This window comes from Delphinus delphis, chromosome 11 (assembly GCF_949987515.2).
Source record: "Delphinus delphis chromosome 11, mDelDel1.2, whole genome shotgun sequence".
Taxonomy (NCBI): Eukaryota; Metazoa; Chordata; class Mammalia; order Artiodactyla; family Delphinidae; genus Delphinus; species Delphinus delphis.
The window spans coordinates 71,026,473-71,045,891 of NC_082693.1; the positions used below are offsets into that span (position 1 = coordinate 71,026,473).

General features: G+C 38.5%; 1 protein-coding gene across 3 annotated transcripts in view; it reads right to left on the minus strand.

Annotated features, from left to right (window-relative positions):
• Window positions 1-19,419, minus strand: part of KITLG (KIT ligand) — an 88,854-nt gene that overhangs the window by 38,181 nt on the left and 31,254 nt on the right. For 2 of the 3 annotated variants that reach the window (XM_060025334.1, XM_060025335.1), the window contains exons 2-3: window positions 12,808-12,921; window positions 1,531-1,593 (exon numbers count right to left, since the gene is read on the minus strand). In XM_060025334.1, the coding sequence (XP_059881317.1) occupies window positions 1,531-1,593; window positions 12,808-12,921 (177 nt within the window). The remainder of the gene's footprint in view (window positions 1-1,530; window positions 1,594-12,807; window positions 12,922-19,419) is intronic. The other variant, XM_060025336.1, reaches the window with a different exon arrangement.

Below are 19,419 nucleotides of genomic sequence, written 5' to 3' on the forward strand. Positions count from 1 at the left end.
ATATGTTTCTTAAAGTGTCTCATAAAGTGCTAGCTCCATAGTGTTTCCTAAACGGACACTTGCTGAGTGAGTAAGCAAATGATTAATTAAGTTTCAGGCTGCTACAATGTTACATTATTATTTCCAGAGAACTCTCCTAATTCAATAGGACATTGACCTAGACTTGCTAGGTCAACAAAGAGGATAACTTGTTCAAGAAGGTACATGTTCTAAGGAATTCTAAGGAACGTAGTAGAGAGTAAATATTTTAGTATAAACGAATGAAAAGAAATATGCCTTTCAAGAGAATGTTCTTGAAATGACAACCTTATAGTCTTTGAAAGACATTTTAAACACAGCACTGAGTGGCGTGCTTAACATACTTGAACTGGTAATAATTTTGATGGACTCGTCCACAGAAAGGACTCAAAGTTTAAGACAACTTGCACAAAGTCGATGTGTAATAAGTATTTTTGTTAAGTTATGGAAAGATGTCAAGTTGCAGAGCAGAGAGTAACGCAAATGATTTTAAATTAACTCAAAGGAACAATACAGTAGTTAAAATGCATCAACATGGAACATGTTATACGTCAAAGGCATGTTGCAAAATATAAGCAAGTTGCAAAGTGATACATGCAGTATAATGGCATTAACATAAAATATGCAAAAAATTGGTATCTTATGAATGGATGTACAGTTTGCAATCAAAGTATTAGAGCAGGGCTACTGTGGGCTGTTGCACTCAACACAGCTCCAAGGGGGTGGTATCTTCAGGTCAAGCCTTGAAAACATGCACTGGAATGAAAAATTCCAGCTCAGAATACTTATTCCTAAGAGACAAAGTGAGCACTAATGGGTATAGGAAAGGGGCATATATGGGGCTTTAGTTATATTTATCATAATTCAATATTAAAAAATACATTTGAAGCAAATACTGCACAATGGTACCATTTGACAAGCTATGTGATGAGTACACAGGCATTACATTATTCCCTATGCTGGAAATATTTCTTTATGTATGAATACTGATACTATGTAATGAGAAAAACAAAATTGCTTAGTTACAGTAATAAAGGAGTACCTATAATCATAGCCACATATTTTTATTGTAAGGCTTTAAGAATCAATCACATTGCAAATAAATTCAGAGATAAAACATTTGTGTTCTCAAATTAACTCAAGTTAAACAGGAGACTTATATAGGACCTTTTCAGGTATGAAAATAATTTACATAATTTTACACTCAAGCCTTTTTTGGGGGAAGACTGAAGGAAAGAGAGAAATCAGTGGCTAGCTCTAAGGAAGGTGATCTTATTTACTTTGGGAGTACAGGTGTAAGACACATGTGCTGAAATGCTCATCCAAAACTAAAGTTTAGCAGTTGCCTGAGGAAAAAAAATATGTAAGTCAAATTCCAAAGATACCTTCTTCAAATTCTGACAATTAGCAAACTCCTAAATGGCAGATAATTTCCTATCTCAATATGAATGAATGATCCCATCTCTTTTGTCAGCTACCAAAATGAAACCCAGAAATGTACAGTTTACATACCAAAACGTCCATCCCGGGGACATATCTGAGGGTTATCTTATAGTCTTTTGGAAGATTTGCCACCTACAGAGACCAAAAAAAAAAAAAAAAAAAAAAAAAGGAAAAAAATATCTGTAAGAAAATCCATACATATCAGTCATATTGTTTTTAGTGGTTTGGAGAAAAACACCTACAAACCTATTATGCTTTTAGTTACTACTGAATTTCAATATTTACATATATAGTGATTTTTCATTCTTGATTTCCCTTTGCAATCAAAGGCACTCTCCAGAAATAAAGTGATAATACAAATCTTTTTTCCTCCAAATTCAGTTATGGGTGGCTAAGTATAATCTACTGAGTTTTGGAAACATGATTTGAATTTCAATTTCCATCTGTGGTCTTGAAATTTCCCTCTAGGATTATATTCCTATTTGTTCCTCCAAAGGATCAGTAACACAGTATATTTTTCTTGTAAGTGGTTTACCAAGTGATATATCAACATCACCATGGAATCTGTAGAAACGCAGTCGCGGGCCACACCAGACCTACTGAATCTCATGTAACAAGTCCTCCAGGTGACTCTGATGTACGCTTAAGTTGGAGAACTACTGTTCTACGTTGATCCTAGAAAAAAATGTTTGCGAAATTTCAAAAGATCAATGATACTTATGAGTGGCAAATGCTTTATCACTTAATTAATTTAGAAAGATTCAGTTCTGTGGTATAACTTAATCCACCTAGCTGGTGCTGAACGTTTGAGCTGCCTCAAGTGTTTATCTAGCTTCTTTTAAAGGCTTTCAAAGACGATCTAACCCATTTCCACCAGTCACTGTGGCAATAAGTTGAACAAGCACCTGATTTAGAACCAGGGAATTTGGAACAAATCTAAACTGTACTTTGGTTTCTCTCATCTGTAAAGTGGAGATAAAAGTACCCATGTCTGACAGTCAATTTATGAGCTGAGATGAGTGAACATGCCAATCAATCCATATTCTTCACTGAGAGCCATACTGTCAACTGACTTCCAAGGCACACATCCTGGTAACTTACAGAGTTCTAGGTTCACTGGTCTCCTTTTCTATATAGTACCACCTCTTACATCTCACCCTTCCAGCACAGATAAAATTTCCATCTGTATCATATGGCCCGTTTATAATATGTATAAACTGACTTAGCCCATTGAGTCTTAAAATAATATACAATGTAAAAAAAGTGGTTTTGCTTTATTATATCCTCAATGGGTCTACCTTGCCTTGGTGGACTCATTTTCCCCTTTATCCTGTCTCTAAAATCATTCCTGTTCCCCATAGTAAGCTGGGATGTTGTGCATGTTTGCCAGACTAGGTCATCTCTGACAAGTCTCCCAGAACACAATCCAGATGGTTTCTTCTTGGCTTTGCCAATAGCTTCTGGAATCTGAGAACAATTTGGTGAGAAAAGAATCTAGTTAAAGGCATAAGCAGTCAGAGGGGAGCCAAGGAAGTAGATGATCCCACTGTGCATGCTACCATTCTACTTCCAATGGTACCATCTCCCACTCATCTCAGCCTCCAGCCTAACACTTACCAAATATTTATGATGTGCTGGCACTGTGCTTATCAAGGGCTTATGTTGCATGATCACATCCAAGCCTCAGAATCCCTTTCACATACTATCTCTACTTAATGAATGAAGAACTTAAGGCTCAAAGAGGTCAAGAAACTTGACTAAGGTCACACGATTACTACGTGTTAAGTCTGGACTAGAACTCAGGTCTCTGACAGCAGAGCCTCCCTTGCCTCTTAGCTCAACTACATATTTTCATCTATCTACTCTCTGCACACTTGTCCTAGATATTTTCCACTTGTGAGGCTCACCATCAGCCCTCCTCATGCCACCCCCAATAAAACAGTATAGTCCTGGGCTTCCCTGGTGGCGCAGTGGTTGAGAGTCCGCCTGCCGATGCAGGGGACACGGGTTCGTACCCCGGTCCGGGAGGATCCCACATGCCGTGGAGCGGCTGGGCCTGGGGGCCGTGGCCGCTGGGCCTGCACATCCAGAGCCTGTGCTCCTCAACGGGAGGGGCCACAACAGTGAGAGGCCCACGTACCGGACCTTGTTATTTTATGTAAGCCCCAGTGGAAGCCATAGCTGACCTAAGAGCTGGAATCAGAACGAGCAGCAACATTCTGTTTTGTTATGAACCAACCGTGTAAATGAAAGTCATTCCAGATGGAGAAACATGGCAAGAAGTGGCAGGTGTTCTGAACACAAGCTGCTCGACAATCTAGCCGTCCTTAAGCACAACTAACATTATCAGAAAATAAACATAGAATTGACCGAACTGGTATTCAGATAACTTAGGATCTGAGTATGTACCGAAAGGGCAGAAAAAATGTAAGCAATATGCTGGCCAATTCTGTTTTATTAGTAATCTATACGTAAAAATTGGTGCAAAGAAACCTTACAAGAAGTTCTCTGACCAGCACACTGAAATCTCCACACCTTACCACTTGGGGGGTATATAATAATAATTTCTGCATTAAACTGATTTACTGATATTTAATTTCTGGTAGAACTGAAAAGTAATACTATTTTTGAAAAATGCTTTCCAGTTTAAGTTTTCATACACAGTCTCTATCACGACCCCAGAGATATGTGTTATTAAGCCTGTTTCACAGAAGAAAACAGAGAGGTTAACTGGCATCCCAAGGTCACAGTCATCAGGAGTACCTACTGGAGGTAAGGATACAAATCTTGGCGCTGTGCGCTGGTCTCAGCACAGTTATCTACAGATCAGTCTCCGCATTATTACTTTCTTGGCTTGCATTGGTTTGTTTCCAATTACATTTGGAAGAGAAATTAGGAAGTCAAGTTGTATATTTTTATGGCTGCTTCATGAATTATTATATTACTTTCCAAGCATTTATAGTATGTTAAATAGCATTCAGAAAGCACAGAATTCTCTTATGTATATTGAGCACTGTGGAAATTTGATAAGAGTAGAGGGAGCCTTTGACCTAGAACTAGGAAGATAAGCTGTTCCTTCCAAGCAGTTAGTTTGATGTAGGCCTCACAACACAGGTCCCGGGGACACACTGCTCAGGTTGGATCCATGTCCTGCCACGTGCTAACTCAGAGATCTTAGGCAAACTACTTAATCTTCTTTAGCCTCAATTTCCACATGTGTAAAATGGGAATCATAGAATCGAGCTAGTGGATCTATTAAGACTAAACAAGGATTATATAACTTGTTTAAAATACTTAGTGCTTGAGCATGGTGTATGAATGAGTATGAGTATTTATTATTAATTGCAAGGGAGTGGGACATTCTAGGTATAGGGTTATATGCAAAGACAAAGACATGGGAGACCAGGGACAGATCATTCAGGCTCTAGCAGGTAGGAGGTAAGAAATACCCCGGGAAAGCCATTATTAGTGAGGGACCTAAATGTCGGGCCAAGGAGGCCAAGAGGGAGGCAGTGAGGTCCAGCGCGACCAGTTCCAGTGGAACAAGTTCCAGTGGGACCAGTGAAACCTCTGCTCCTCGTCTGTAAGATGAAGAGGGTGAAGTAGATAACTATGAAAAATTCAGTCTGATTTACCTTTCTCATGGAATTAAGCAGTGGTGCTATACTGCAGGTGTTTAAGCTGGAAGGGAACATGACTGTCAATTTAGAAAGGTGAGTCTGGAGGGATGGATTGGAGCAAGGAGAGAATAGAGACTGGGGGCAGTTTAGAACACCATTAGGAAAGTACTGAATATGTATTAAATATTTATACAGAGACCGTACGCTGAAAAAGCAGAGACGTGGTTTAGATTCCAGGGAAGCATACTGTTGGGAGGGTGAAATGGATACATAACCAAGGCTCCAGATTTTGAAAAAACCAATCTATTCTTGTAAAATATGTTCAGGGCAAAAAATAAAATAAAATAGAACCTAACTGGTGGAAAATTTACCAAAGGTCCAATTATTCCAAAGGTCCAATGAACTTTGTGGTGTGGAGTGTGAGGATGTAAGTACCGTGCCAGCTCATTAAATGCATAAAACTGCAAAAACAAGTCACTCTGTGATGGGCTCACTCTACTACTAGATGGGCCCATTTGCTATCTTTTTTTGGATGTCTTAAGGACTGACCATACTCAGTGACATGAGGAGGTAAAATGCATACGAGAATGGCATGTAGAAATGCCGGAAACCCAGCCAAGAAAAAGTCTTTGCAAGCCAAACAGGCACTGGCTGCCTACCATACCCTGCAGGTATTTGGACTCAGGAGAAAAAGAACTCAAAGTCAGAACATTTAACTCCCTCTCTAGATCACTTATCTAAAATCTTTGGATTTCATGATTCAAATATCATTGAGGTCTCCAAGTCTCATGAAATCAGTGGCTTCTTGGACATCTTTAGTGAGACACACTTGTCTCAGTTGTTTCTCCCAAGTTCTAGATAAGAATCAAAATGCAGCAGTAATAACTCATGATTCCCTTGACACTACATAAAATGTTGCACATATGTGAACCTTTCTGAGGAAAGAGTCCAGTTTTCAGAGTGCTGGGAGACCCAGAGAAGTTTAAGAATCACTGCTGTAGAGCAAAAAACCTAACCTTCTACGCTTATATTTTAAATATCCCAGTTCACTCCTGCAGCAGCTTACTGTAATGCTGGTTGTTCAGTCTTCAGAAATAACACAGGACAAAGATTTTTGCCTTTTAAAAAAAAAATTAATTTATTTGGCTGTATTGGGTCTTCATTGCTCCACGCGTGCTTTTTCTAGTTGCGGCGAGCAGGGGCTATTCTTCATTGCGGTGTGGGGGCTTCTCATTGCGGTGGCTTCTCTTGCTGCGGAGCATGGGCTCAAGGCACGCGGGCTTCAGTAGTTGTGGCTCACGGGCTCTAGAGCACAGGCTCAGTAGTTGTGGCGCACGGGCTTAGTTGCTCCGCGGCGTGTGGGATCTTCCTGGACCAGGTCTCAAACCCGTGTCCCCTGCATTGGCAGGCGGGTTCTTAACCACGGCACCACCAGGGAAGTCCCAGCTTTTTGTCTTTTTATTTCTCCTTATAAGCCATCTTTTGTTAATGTTGACTAAAAATCTAACTAACCAAGTTAATTACCCTTTTTTTTCCTTTGATAACAACTCAATTAGTGATTTAGAAAAAATTAACATGACAACTCAAAGACTTTTCTGGGTCATATTTTCTCGGTGAAGAATATCTAAATGAAGTTAGATGACCCTCATTCTCCTTTCAGATAGAAGAGATTAAAAACATTTTTGGTTTATTTCATAGACACACTTTATAATGTGGATTCCAATTAAGTAGTACTAATTGAACTTCTATAATACGACTGCTTCCTAATCATAAGATAAGGTGACCACTACCTAGGAAATAAAATTCAAGAGGATGGAATGCTAATTCTTAAATTGCAGTTGATATTGACATCTTAAGTTAAAACATCATAAATTATGAACTGGGTTCTTATGCTCTAGAGATGGGCAGTTAGGAGTTCAAACCTCTATTCAGCTCCCTGTTTCCAGGTGAGGATCATCAGGTTACTAACCATCACCAGGCCTCAGCTTCCTAATCAATAAGCTGTTGGTAAAAATAATTACCTCCTAGGGTTGTGATGACTAAAAGAGAAAATCCATACAAAGTGCTTTGCATGGATACTCACACAATAATGATTACTTTAAAAAGTCAAGGAGCAGGAGATTTTGTACCTAAGTGGTTTATCTTATAATGGAAGAACAATTTTTTCTTTATGATAAGATTGACATGCTTGGTAACATAGCCCGCTACTTGTCAGTTTTTACTACTATTATTTCTAATACGCTTCTGTCCTTTCTTTGCATACTATAAGTCCTAAATTTAGCTTAAAACAGAGAAAAGAATTTTCTACTGACCACAGGAGAAATTTAAATGCTAAATATTGCAAACTAATCAAAATAAACTTTAAAAACTCTCCAGCTATCAAACCATTGTTCTTCAAGGGTCAAACAAAATTATGAGACCTCTGCTTTTAAAGAGAAGATATGCTTAATAAAGCTCAGAGTTCACCTAGAAATGGGAAGTCTCAGAGACTCCAATCTTCCATTTTAAGGCAGTGGTAATTATATCCAAAGAACATCGTATTTGAAGAAGAATAAAAATTCCGCATCATTCAAAACTGTCCATTCAAAGTGTGAAATTTGTTATCTAAGTATATTTTTATAATCTTCCATTATTTTAAACTCTAAGAGTCATGTATTAATATAATCTACTTAAAATAAGTGCCTACTTCAAGACCAGGAAAACCACGAATTCTTGACTTTTAATTCTACTCTACTGATTTGTAGACTGACCTTGAAAAGACAGAGTAATTTCACCTTTACAAGATGGGGCTGGGACAGCAACCTGCCTTAAACATTTTGAGGAAGACAAATAATTACTCAATAGATAGTAAAAGATAAAAAGGTTTTTAAAAAAGCAACAAAGTCATATTCAATTAAATTCCCCCAAATGAAGGAAAAAATACCACAAATGAAAGGAACAGCAGGAAGAACAAAAGGAAAAATTAATTTGAACTATTTCAATATTTGGATTCCTCCTTAAATTAACACTTAAAAATCATTAAAAGCTACAGCTGAACCATCCCATAGATACAAGTTTTTAGAGTTTCATTCATCCCCTTCCCAGATACTTGACCCTTTCTTTAGGTAGGTCTGAGTTTGCCATTTAAAACAAGTCCTGCAACATTTTTTGGAAACAAAGCAAAATGTTCTGTAAATAGATGAACTATTATGCTGAGTAAACATGCCAGAAGGATTTCAAACGAAAACCACGGGGATTGCAGGGGCATTAAAAAGTGTCCAATAAGAAATTTAAAAGGAAATGACAGTAAAGTCATAAATCGTGTGCTTCTGTGACATGAGAATCACCCCAAGCAAACAAACTTAATGTTTGTGGGCACAGTGCAAGGTGCCACCTAAAGCAAAGGAGGAACTGGCAGAATGGGCAAAGGAATGATTTCGGCTGAAGAAATTACTATGAAAAGCAAGGTAAAAAGGTACTCTCAACCCACTTTCTTTTTCTCAAATAAAATGTACCAAAGTTATGTCTGCAAAGAAACCAGATCCTCTTGTTCGATATAACCTCCTTTTGTCAAGGCATAACTGAATCCTTCCAAAAGGTACCAGCTAAAAAAAGTATCTCCATGGAATAAAAGAATCTCAGAGCTAAAAAGGGTCTCCCAAGTTATCGGATTTAGTAGTTCTTATCTTTTTGGGTGTCACAGACGTCTCTGGGAAGCAGATGAAAGTTATACATGCTCTTCTTAGAAACACACATAAGGCACACGTAGGCATAATTTAGAGTTCCATTTGCAAGAATTTCAAAGTTTATGAATCCTAGATTAAGAACTAAGTATTGATCATGTCCTAGTTCCTCATTTTCAAAACCACAAGTTGAATCCCAGAAAGGTCTAGGGACTTATTTGTCCAAGGTCACACAGCTGGGTAATAGCAGAGCTGGTATTCAAACACCCCGGTAAGCCTGACCTACTTGAAGATGCTTTTTTGCCCCACTGTTCTCTAGAGAGAGGCTGTGATTATCTATATCCATAAAACTCAAAAGTGACTCATGTTGTTGCTTGAATTAGTGAAATTATGAGTTTTAGGCTAAGGATGGGAACACAGCTTCTTTTCAGACATGGAAACAACCCAATATTGTAAGTATTATGGCCTAAGCGGTCCTGCCACTTCTATGCAAATAACTATCACCTGGCATATTAGTCAGAAACATTAACGTTCCTACATCTCATCTCCACAAGCTGTGATTCCGTATTTCTGAGGCGGGCCCTGATAGCTATACTTTTAACACGTACCCTAAGAGATTGTGACTGGATGGTTCTCAAATCATATCCCACAAATGCTGATTTAAAGCAGTGGCTTGCAAACATTTTTTTAAAAGCTCAATTGTTTTTTCAAGCCAAGTCTTATTTAGAAACCCAGACACATAAATAATAAAAGCAGAGAGGCTAGGTGGACTCTTGAAGCCAGTTTGAAAACCACTGTCCTAGAAGATACAGCACAGGTAATGGGATCAGGAGCTGGGCTTCACCACTCTTGGGTCTCAGCTTTCCTATTTTGGAAGTACTTCGTCTAGATTGTTTCTAAATTCCCTTCCGACTCCAGTATCCTATGACCCCACAAATGCCACTACTACCATTACTGACAGACAGTATTTAGCAGGCACTTGCTATGTTCCTAGCACTGTTCTATTCACTTATTTAAAGTTACTCTATGAGGTTAAGTACAGTTGACCCTTGAACAACGTGGGTTTGAACTACATGGGTCTACTCATACCCATGTTTTTGTTTTTGTTTTTTTTTAACAGTTAAGTACGGCAGTACTACATGATCCATGGTCGGTTGAATCTGCGGATGCAGAACCACAGCTAGGGAGGAAGCTTGTATACAGAGGGCCAACTACAAGCTGTGAGAAGGATGTTCCACTGCTAACTCCCGTGTTGTTCAAAGGTCAATTGTACTGTTAATCTATTACACTGATGAGGAAACTGAGGCACAGAGAGGTTATGTGATAATAACTGTGGTAAAAAATTTATATATACATTCTCTTATTTAATCTATACTACAAAATGGTAAGTAAGAACTGAGATTTAGAAACGTAGTTACTTATCTAAGGTCAAAGAGCAGGTGTGCCAGATTCTAAAATCCATTCTTTGAACCAATAAATTAGCATAGGTTGGTTCCCACGCTATACCAGAAAATCTTTCAAATGGTATCCATTTACGTGTGGTTATTGCAGACTGAGTGATATGCACTCATATATTCATAGAGATGGGTTAGCTCCCAAACTAGATTATAAACACTCTGAGACCAGGGATTATTTTATATCTTTCAATGTCCTACTCTATGAAATATTGGCTGGGCATTAAGTAGGTCTTTATTCAATTAGAAGTGATCTTCTAAGTCCTTTTTCGTTACTAACTTGATTTTTCCCCCCCGATAATCCAAAGTAAACACACTAATTTCATTTAGATCAACTCTTGAAATTAAAAAGTTCCCCCCTGAGTCAGGTGCTCGAGGGGTGACAGAAAGATTTTTTTCAGTTTAATGATTTTTTTACATTTGCCCTTGGGGGAAGGAATTATATTTTAGTGTTAGTAAGTATCTCTTTCCAGGCACTTCTTTCTCCATGCTTCCTGCCATTTTTCACTGTATCAACTGATAGGTAACAGACTGAAAATAAGCAGATGGTCAAAGACAAGAGTGGAAAATCTTGGAAGGTGCTCATAATACCTACTTATGCCACTTGAATCCAATATCGGTTTGACATTTCACAGGAAGTGGTGCTCATTAAGTAGTGTTCCTCACACAGCAAAAAATAATGACTATAAGTAATTTTTCTTAAATACCATTTTAATTTTGGACATGCTCAGCGTGTGGTCAGATACACCATCACCTTCCATCTATGACTCCTTGCCCACATATTTGAAACTGGACACCTAGGACCACTTCAGACCTCCCCTGCTCATCTTAGCTCCATGGTTCTACCAGCAGCCCCACGAGAGCTGTAATTTCCCAGTTGTGGCCTACTTTAAGCATATTTTGGAGACTCGTATTAATCTAACATTTATATAAATCCATACAACATAGATAAAACTACTCATAATAAGAAATGAGATTAAATCAAGGTCACAATACTTTGGTCTCTAAACTGTGACAGAATAGACCATCTAGAGCACTGGTTCTTAAACCTCCTTTAAGGAATGTCTTTAAATGTAGATGCCTTCAGGCCTGCTGAATCAGTGGGGCCCAGACACCTATGATTTTCGTAAGCGCCACAGGTGATTATGATGTTGCACCGTGGTACACATCCTTACTTCACTGAACAAACATTTCATGAGTGCCTTCTATTGATACCAAATTTCGAATATAAACCTTTTCTTTTTAATATAGTTTCTTGGTTCAGAAACTAACGTGCAGCTTGAGGGAAAGGATCATGATACATGTTTTAAAAAAAGTTCTTCATCACCCCACCCCCATCCTTATACCTAGCTGGGCATATATGCATATAGTAGGCAAATGTTGCATTGCTTTGGTCACCAGCTCCTCAAATAAAACATGGTGATATATCTTCAGGCACTACACCAGAGAATTTTTTTAAACCTGGACTTTGTAAGTATCCAAAGAAATCTGCATGGTGGGTGGGTGGGTGGGTGGGTGGGTGTGTGTGTGTGTGTGTGTGTGTGTGTGTGTGTGTGTGTGTGTGTGTGTGTGTGTGTGTGTGTGTGTGTGTGTGTGTGTGTATTCTTAATTCTGCATGAGACTAAGCCAGCAAGACTCAGATCGTAACATTAAACTTCTGTTTCGGAATTTGGCTATGAACCCAAAATAAAACACATAAACCGGGAAATGCATATCAAAATAGGAAAGATAAATATCTCAAAAATATACTTTTCTTTCTTTCTACATACTACAATCCTCATTTCTTTCCTATTCTCACATCACGTCCGTTCCGTAGACAATATTCAAATAACTGAGTGCCATTTGGCTCTTTTGAACCATGAACTTAGAAAACTGCTTCTCAAACTTTGTTCATCCTGAAAGCACACACTGTAGCTCAAGTGAGCATGTACAATCACCGCTGGATCGTGAGAGTTGGGAGGAAGGCATTTCAGATGCTGTGTCATGCTCTCCCTCTCTGTGGTTTGCATCTTAAGAGAAGCATGGCACAAAGCCGGCAGTGACCAAGGGGCACCAGTGTAAAACGGCTTTTCCTGAGGGAAGAGTTCCAATGTGATGGATGTGGGAGATGAATCTGGTCAACATTTGGGCAACAAATGACTCCAACTGTGTTTACTGAGGGAGCAAACACCCACCCGCATGTGACAGGGTCTTCAAGCTGCTGGAAAGGGGAGAAAGACCATCTCAGATCTTTTGTTAGGCTCGTTAGAGAAGAGTAGGAAGGCATGTGGAAGGGAAATAAAACACTTTTAAGAGATAATGGGGAACAAGCTAGTGCTGGCACATCAGCACACAGAGAACTCGCCAGTATCCTTCACTGCCTGTGAAGGAGATGAAAAGACCAGCAAAGAAACAAAGCCACTTCCGTGGGGTGCAACAGGCCAACTTTACCAACAAGATGCTCCATGACCTTAAATATCTCCCTAGCTGCTCTCTACAAACTCTTTAGAATAACTCAGTGACTTCTCTCCTGGTCTTCGAAAAATACTAATTTGGGGCAAGGAAAAAGGAAATATTTTTCAAAAAGTACAAGAAAAAGAGTCACAGCAATTGAAAGCATTCCTTACTTACCAATTTTGTAACGTCTTTCACATCATCAGTCACACGGTTCCTGCAGATCCCTTGAGTTTTGACGAGAGGATTAAATAGGAGCAGTTGAAGATAAATGCAAGTGATAATCCAAGTCTAAATGAAAAGAGAAAAAATGCTGGTGATCATCAGTGAAAATCCGTAGTCACTGAAACTATTAACAATTAACATCTTCTGCCTTAATGTGGAAAAGGGAATCTACCTTTTTTTTTTTTTTAACGCTACTGGCTTAAATACAATTAGATGCTGAGCATTCAAACTATGCTGACCAAATTTTTTAAAAATTTCTTTTAAAATATGGTTTGGAGTTTTCATTTCAATGACAGTATTGTTAACTTTTGTCAAAAGCTTTCTACGGGCAATTCCCCAATGGCAATTAGGAATGAACTTGTAGCAACATGTGAAGGATTTATCACTTAAGGTGTTTTCTAAAAACTAGGGAATGCATAAAATTCATACCTGAAGGCACCAAAAGAAACTTTCTCTACTTTAAATGTAGACTGTTTGGCAAGTAGCAGCAAAACCCTGAGCAGTGCTTTAATCCGATAATCTAATAGTACACCCAGTTAAAGTGAGGGGGAGAGACAGAGATTTAGATATAGGACAGAATTTAACCTAACTGTGAGACATCAAAAGAATCATTGTTTTGAATCACAGCTTTTTGGCCATTTAATAAGGAAAAATATTTTCTAGTCAATGGGAAGATATTCTTGAATCCTAGCATGAACCCACACTCACACGCCCCCCAAGACACCTCTCTTTGAAAATAACTCTTTCAAATATGTAAAATAGTTACCTTTGTGCATGGCTTATTTTTTCTTATTACACTATATTTTATGTTTTTAAAAATCTGGGCATCTATTTTTTTTCTTCAGTATCTTTACAACACATAGCAGAACCTTGAATATAAAAAACTCTTAAATTTGCTGGGTGAATCAGTGACCAAGGTAAAAAAAAAAAAAAAGAGTGTAATGCTTCAAATTTGATACCGGTTTATTGAGCCTGTATTATGAGACAGGGACTGAGCCAGTCACTAGAGAAACAAAGGTGATAAGACACCCTTGAAATGCAGATGCAGGTAAGTAAGTGACACCCACACCCCAGTGATAAATGCTTTGGGAACTCAGAGGAGGAAAAACTTAATCAGTTGACCTTAAGGGAGAGAACTCGTGGCAGAAAGACAATGCCAAGAAAAGCCACAGAGAAAATGTGACTCTGGCTGGATTTTAGAGGACAAAAGAAGAGTTTGCAAGAGTTGACAAGGAAGGGACAAGTATTCCAGGAAAAATAAACAGCATGAGCAAAACATGGAGATGTGAAGATATTTTAAAATATGAGAGTTCTTTTAAGAGTTAACATTCATCTATGGCATCTTAAAATTACACAAAGGCCCATCTGCACATGGCTAGAAATCTTTCCTACTTATTATGTAACCAGCCATGTATTATATGGAACTGGATTATTATTTTCAATTAATATCTGAAAGCTAAATAGATATTACACTGGACCAAATTATAATTATCATTTACTAAAATTTCTAAGACTGCAATGCTACCTACATAGATAATAGTGGCTTCGAAACAAAACTAAAACCCTTTTATTGTTTTACCACTGTAATCTATGTCTTTTAGCAGTAATCCTGCTTAATTTTGTTTAAGGCTACTTTGAGCATGGTGGGGTCCCACTCTTCATAGCATCATCTCCCTTGGACCAAAATGAAGACTGAATTGTGTAAATGATTTGTTTGGGGGATTCTTCTTTTTGGACAATCCCAACACATAAAATATCCTCTAATATCCCTTCATGTATGTAAGTATAATTGCTTAAACTCAAGCTTTCTTTCATACTGTCATTGCTAAGACCTAACCCTCCCTTGAAATATATTTCTCCAAGATCCTCTCCCATGATATGATTTTGGAATCCTCCCTAAGGACCTCTGTAAATGGCCAATCTCACTAATAACCATATTCATATTCTAGGCTCTAAGAAATATAAAGGCATGGGGTGGGGGGAGGGGGAACTGGAGGAAGGTGGTCAAAAGGTACAAACTTCCAGACATAAGATAAATAAGTATTAGGGACGTAATGTACAACATGATCAATATAATTCACACTGCTGTACGTTATGTAAGAAAGTTAACAGAGTATATCCTAAGAGTTCTCATCACAAGGAAAAACATTTCTATTTCTTTTGGATTTATATAGATTTTGTATCTATATGAGATGGCAGATGTTCTTAATATGGTAATCTTAATATGGTAGTCACTGAATGATGTATGCAAGTCAAATAATTATGCTGTACACCTTAAACTTATACAGTGTATATGTCAATTATATCTCAAAAAGACTAGACGAAAGAAAAGAAATATAAGGGCAGAAATTCTGTTGACTTCTCTTTGCCATGTCTTATGCCTGACACTGAAGAAACTACAGAAACATTTGTTCACTCATTCCTTCATTCAGCAGATATTTATTAAGTACCTAGTGCTACTGTGCCAGGCACTGTTCTAGATGCTGGGGATATATTAGTTAATAAAAAAAAAAAAGCAAAAATTCCTGCCATCATAAACTTAGCTTTTAGTGAGGGAAGGCAGACCATAAACAATAAACATAATAAATAACCAGATTATATAGGTCAAAGGTGTGCTGTGAAAAAAGAAAAATTAGATCACACGAAAGGGGATCAGGACTATAATGCCTACTCTGCTCTACTAGCAGCATGGTCCTAGGTTCAAGGTGCCAGTCACACTCACAAGGCATCAGAGGCTTCACGCAGCACCAAGTGTACTACTGAACTGATATCTGATGGGGCCACATTGGGAAGGCAATGTTTTATCAAAGATGAGATGGAGCTAAGGGAGTTATCCAAGCAGATGTCTATGGGAGAGTATTATAGACAGAGAAGCTAGTGCAAAGGCCCTAAGGTCTATCTTGTGTTGTTGTTGTTTTCAATTGAATCTTTCAAGATATTTTATTATAAAAGTAATATATTATCATTATCAAACATTTGGAGAAGAAAAAGAACTTAGTTGGAATGTCACTACCCTGACAACTTAGAAAGTATATCTTTTTTCCCCATTATTATAAAATAAATGCATACTCATTGATTTAAGGAATCTGCTTTAAGGAACAGCAAGAATAAACCAGGGGGGCAGTGAAGTTGATGATGTCAGAGAGAATGGAGAGGCCAGATCATGTAGGGTCTTGTATACCCATCTGGACTTTTGACTTTTACTGTGAATGAAAAGGGATTCATTGCAGGATTTTGAGCATAGGAGAGACATGACATATTTAAAACTTTTTTTTAAAGACACTGTTTGGAAGTTTCTTACAAAACGGAACATATTCTTACCATATGATCCAGCAATCATGCTCCTTGGTTCTATCCCAAAGAGCTGAAAATGTGTGTCTATACAAAGACCTGCACACTGATTTTTATAGCAGCTTATTCAAAATTGCCAAAATTTGGAAGCAACCAGGATGTCCTTCAGCAGGTGAATAGTTAAATAAACTGTGGTATATCTGGGGAATGGACTTTTACTCAGCACTAAAAAGAAATGAGCTATGAAGCCATAAAAAGACATAGAGGAAAAAAAATGCATATTACTAACTGAAGAAGCCAGTCTGAAAAGGCTATACACTGTTTTTCTTTTGTTTTTTTGTTTTTGCAGTACGCGGGCCTGTCACTGTTGTGGCCTCTCCCGTTGCGGGAGCACAGGCTCCGGACGCGCAGGCTCAGCGGCCATGGCTCACGGGCCCAGCCGCTTCGCGGCATGTGGGATCTTCCCAGACCGGGGCACGAACCCGTGTCCCCTGCATTGGCAGGCTTACTCTCAACCACTGCACCACCAGGGAAGCCCCCATACACTGTTTTGATTCCAACTACTATGACATTCTATAATAGGCAAAACTATGGAAACAGTAAAAAGATCAGTGGTTGCCAGGGGTTGGAGGGGAAGGGATGAATAGAGCACAGAGGATTTTTAGGGCAGTGAAAGTACTCTATATGATACTATAATTCTGAATACACGTAATTATACATTTGTCTAAACTCATAAAATGTTCAACACCAAGAGTAAACCCTAGTGTAGACTATGGGCTCTGGGTGATTAAGATGTGTCAGGGTAGGTTCCTCAGTTGCAACAAATGCACCACTCTGGTGGGGATGTTGATAACGGAGGAGGCCATGCATGTGGGGGGGGGGGGCAGGGGACACTGGGGAAATCTCTGTACCTTCCTCTCAATTTTGCTATGAACTGCTCTAAAAATATAAATTATTTCCAAAAAAAGAGAGATCACTTTAATTGCTGTGACTTTAGGCTAACAATAGGTAGAAACAGAGTGACCAATTTGGGGCTATTGCTATAATCCAAGCAAGAAAGTGTCGTAGCAGTGCATTGCCCAGAGGTGGTTAGATTCTGGATGCCTCCTGAAGATTGAGCCGATAGGATTTCCTGACAGTTGGAGAGTGCTTTGAGAGAGAGTCAAAGACAACTCCAAGGATTCTGGTCTGAGCAACTGGAAGGATGGTGTTGCCATCAAATGATATGGGTAAGGCTGAGGGGTAGAGAAGGTTTGGGGGGCAGATCTGGAGTTAAGTTTTGAGTGTGCTCAGTTTGAGACGTGTTTTGAGACATCCTAGTGATGAAACTAGGTCAGGATATTTCAATCTGGATTGAGGAGGGAAGTTTGGGCTGGATATATAAATATGACAGCTTTTGATATATAAATGGAATTTTAAGCAAAAGAGTAGATGAGACCATCAAGGGAGTGAGTACAAACAGAAAAAAGAACAAAGAACTGGGTCCTATGGTGCTCTAACCTTAAGAGGTCTGGCAAAAGATTTAGAACACACAAAGGAGCCCGAGAGAGGAGCCAGAGGAGGAGGAAGAACACAAGTTAAAAAAAAAAGAAAAAGTAAAAGTACCTTAAGGAGAAGGTTAAACTATGAAACTACGTCAAATACTCGCAATAGGTCAAGTAAGATGAGGACTGAGAACTGATCATTGGATTTAGCAGCATAGTCACTGGTGACATTAACAAGAGCATTTTTATTGAAGCAGTTTGGGAAAGGCCAGGCAGGAGTGGATTTAATAGAGCATGAGAGGTGAGTGATTAAAACCAGTGCATAGAGAGAGCTCTTTTAAAGAGGTGTGCTTCAAAGGAGAGCAAATAAATAAATGAACAAAGAAATAAGTAAAAACAAAGTGAGACGGGAGTTGGTGAGGAATTAGGTTAGGGGGAGGGGAGAGTCTTATTTTTAAGATGGTAAAAATACCAGGATGTCTGTATGCCTATGGGGATGATCCAGTAGGAGGTGCAATTGGCACTGTGGGTCAGAACAGAGAGACATCAGATGTCCTTGAGAAGACAGGAAGGGGTGAGATCCTGTCTCAAGCAGAGGGCCTGGCTTTACATAGAGTACATACTGTAGTTCATCAGTACCATCAGGCAGGATGTCTATGCAGATGCTTGTGCTTTCTGAACAATACAGTGAACAACAGCTTCCACTTACTGAACATTTACTATGTACCAAACATTTTGTCTAGCTTACCACAAACAAAATTTAAGTTTCATATATCCTAACTCTGAAGATGAAGAAACTGAGACAGAGAGAGATTCAGTGACTTCTAAGTGGTGAGATCAGGACGAAAACTCAGGTCTGTCCAATTCGAAATCCTGTCCTCTTCACCACCTCATACTGTCACAGCACTTCAAGAAAGCTGTTATATCACTGGTGAGGACTCTGACGCCATCTCTCCAAGACTTTAATCATTTTTCAAATATCACGCATATGGAGATAAGTTTGTTCCCTATTCCAAGCTAAAGCTGAATATTGTGCATTTTTCAGAACTTTTAACTTTATAATTTTTATATATGTTCTTTGATAGTTTAAAAATATATTATCAATACAGACTTCTATAATAATTGCAAAATAATTTTACCAGGGCAGCATTTTTTTTTGGATCAGTTATACACAAACATCTGTACAGATGATTTTGCTCAATTTATTGGAGTCTATTTGGTTAGGACTAAACTTAAATGTGTTAATACATTCAAATATCCCTGAGAGAATGTAAATTGGTGCAGTCACTATGGAAAACAGTATGGAGGTCCCTCAAAAAACTAAAGATAGAGTTGCCATACAATCCTGCAATCCCACTCTTGGACATATATCAGGAGAAAACCGTAATTCAAAAAGATACACGCACCCCAATGTTCACTGCAGCACTATTTACAATAGCCAAGACATGAAAACAACCTAAATGTCCATCAACAGATGAATGGATAAAGAAGATGTGACACATATATACAATGGAATACTACTCAGCCATAAAATAGAACAATGCCATTTGTAGCAACACAGATAGACGTAGAGATTACCATATTAAGTGAAGTAAGTCAGACAGAGAAAGACAAACACAATACGATATCACTTATATCTGGTATCTAAAATATGACACATGAACTTATCAATGAAGCAGAAACAGACTCACAGACATAGAGAACAGACTTGTGGTTGCCAAGGGGGAGGGAGGTGGGGGTGGGATGGAGTGGGAGTTTGGGATTAGCAGATGCAAACTGCTATATATAG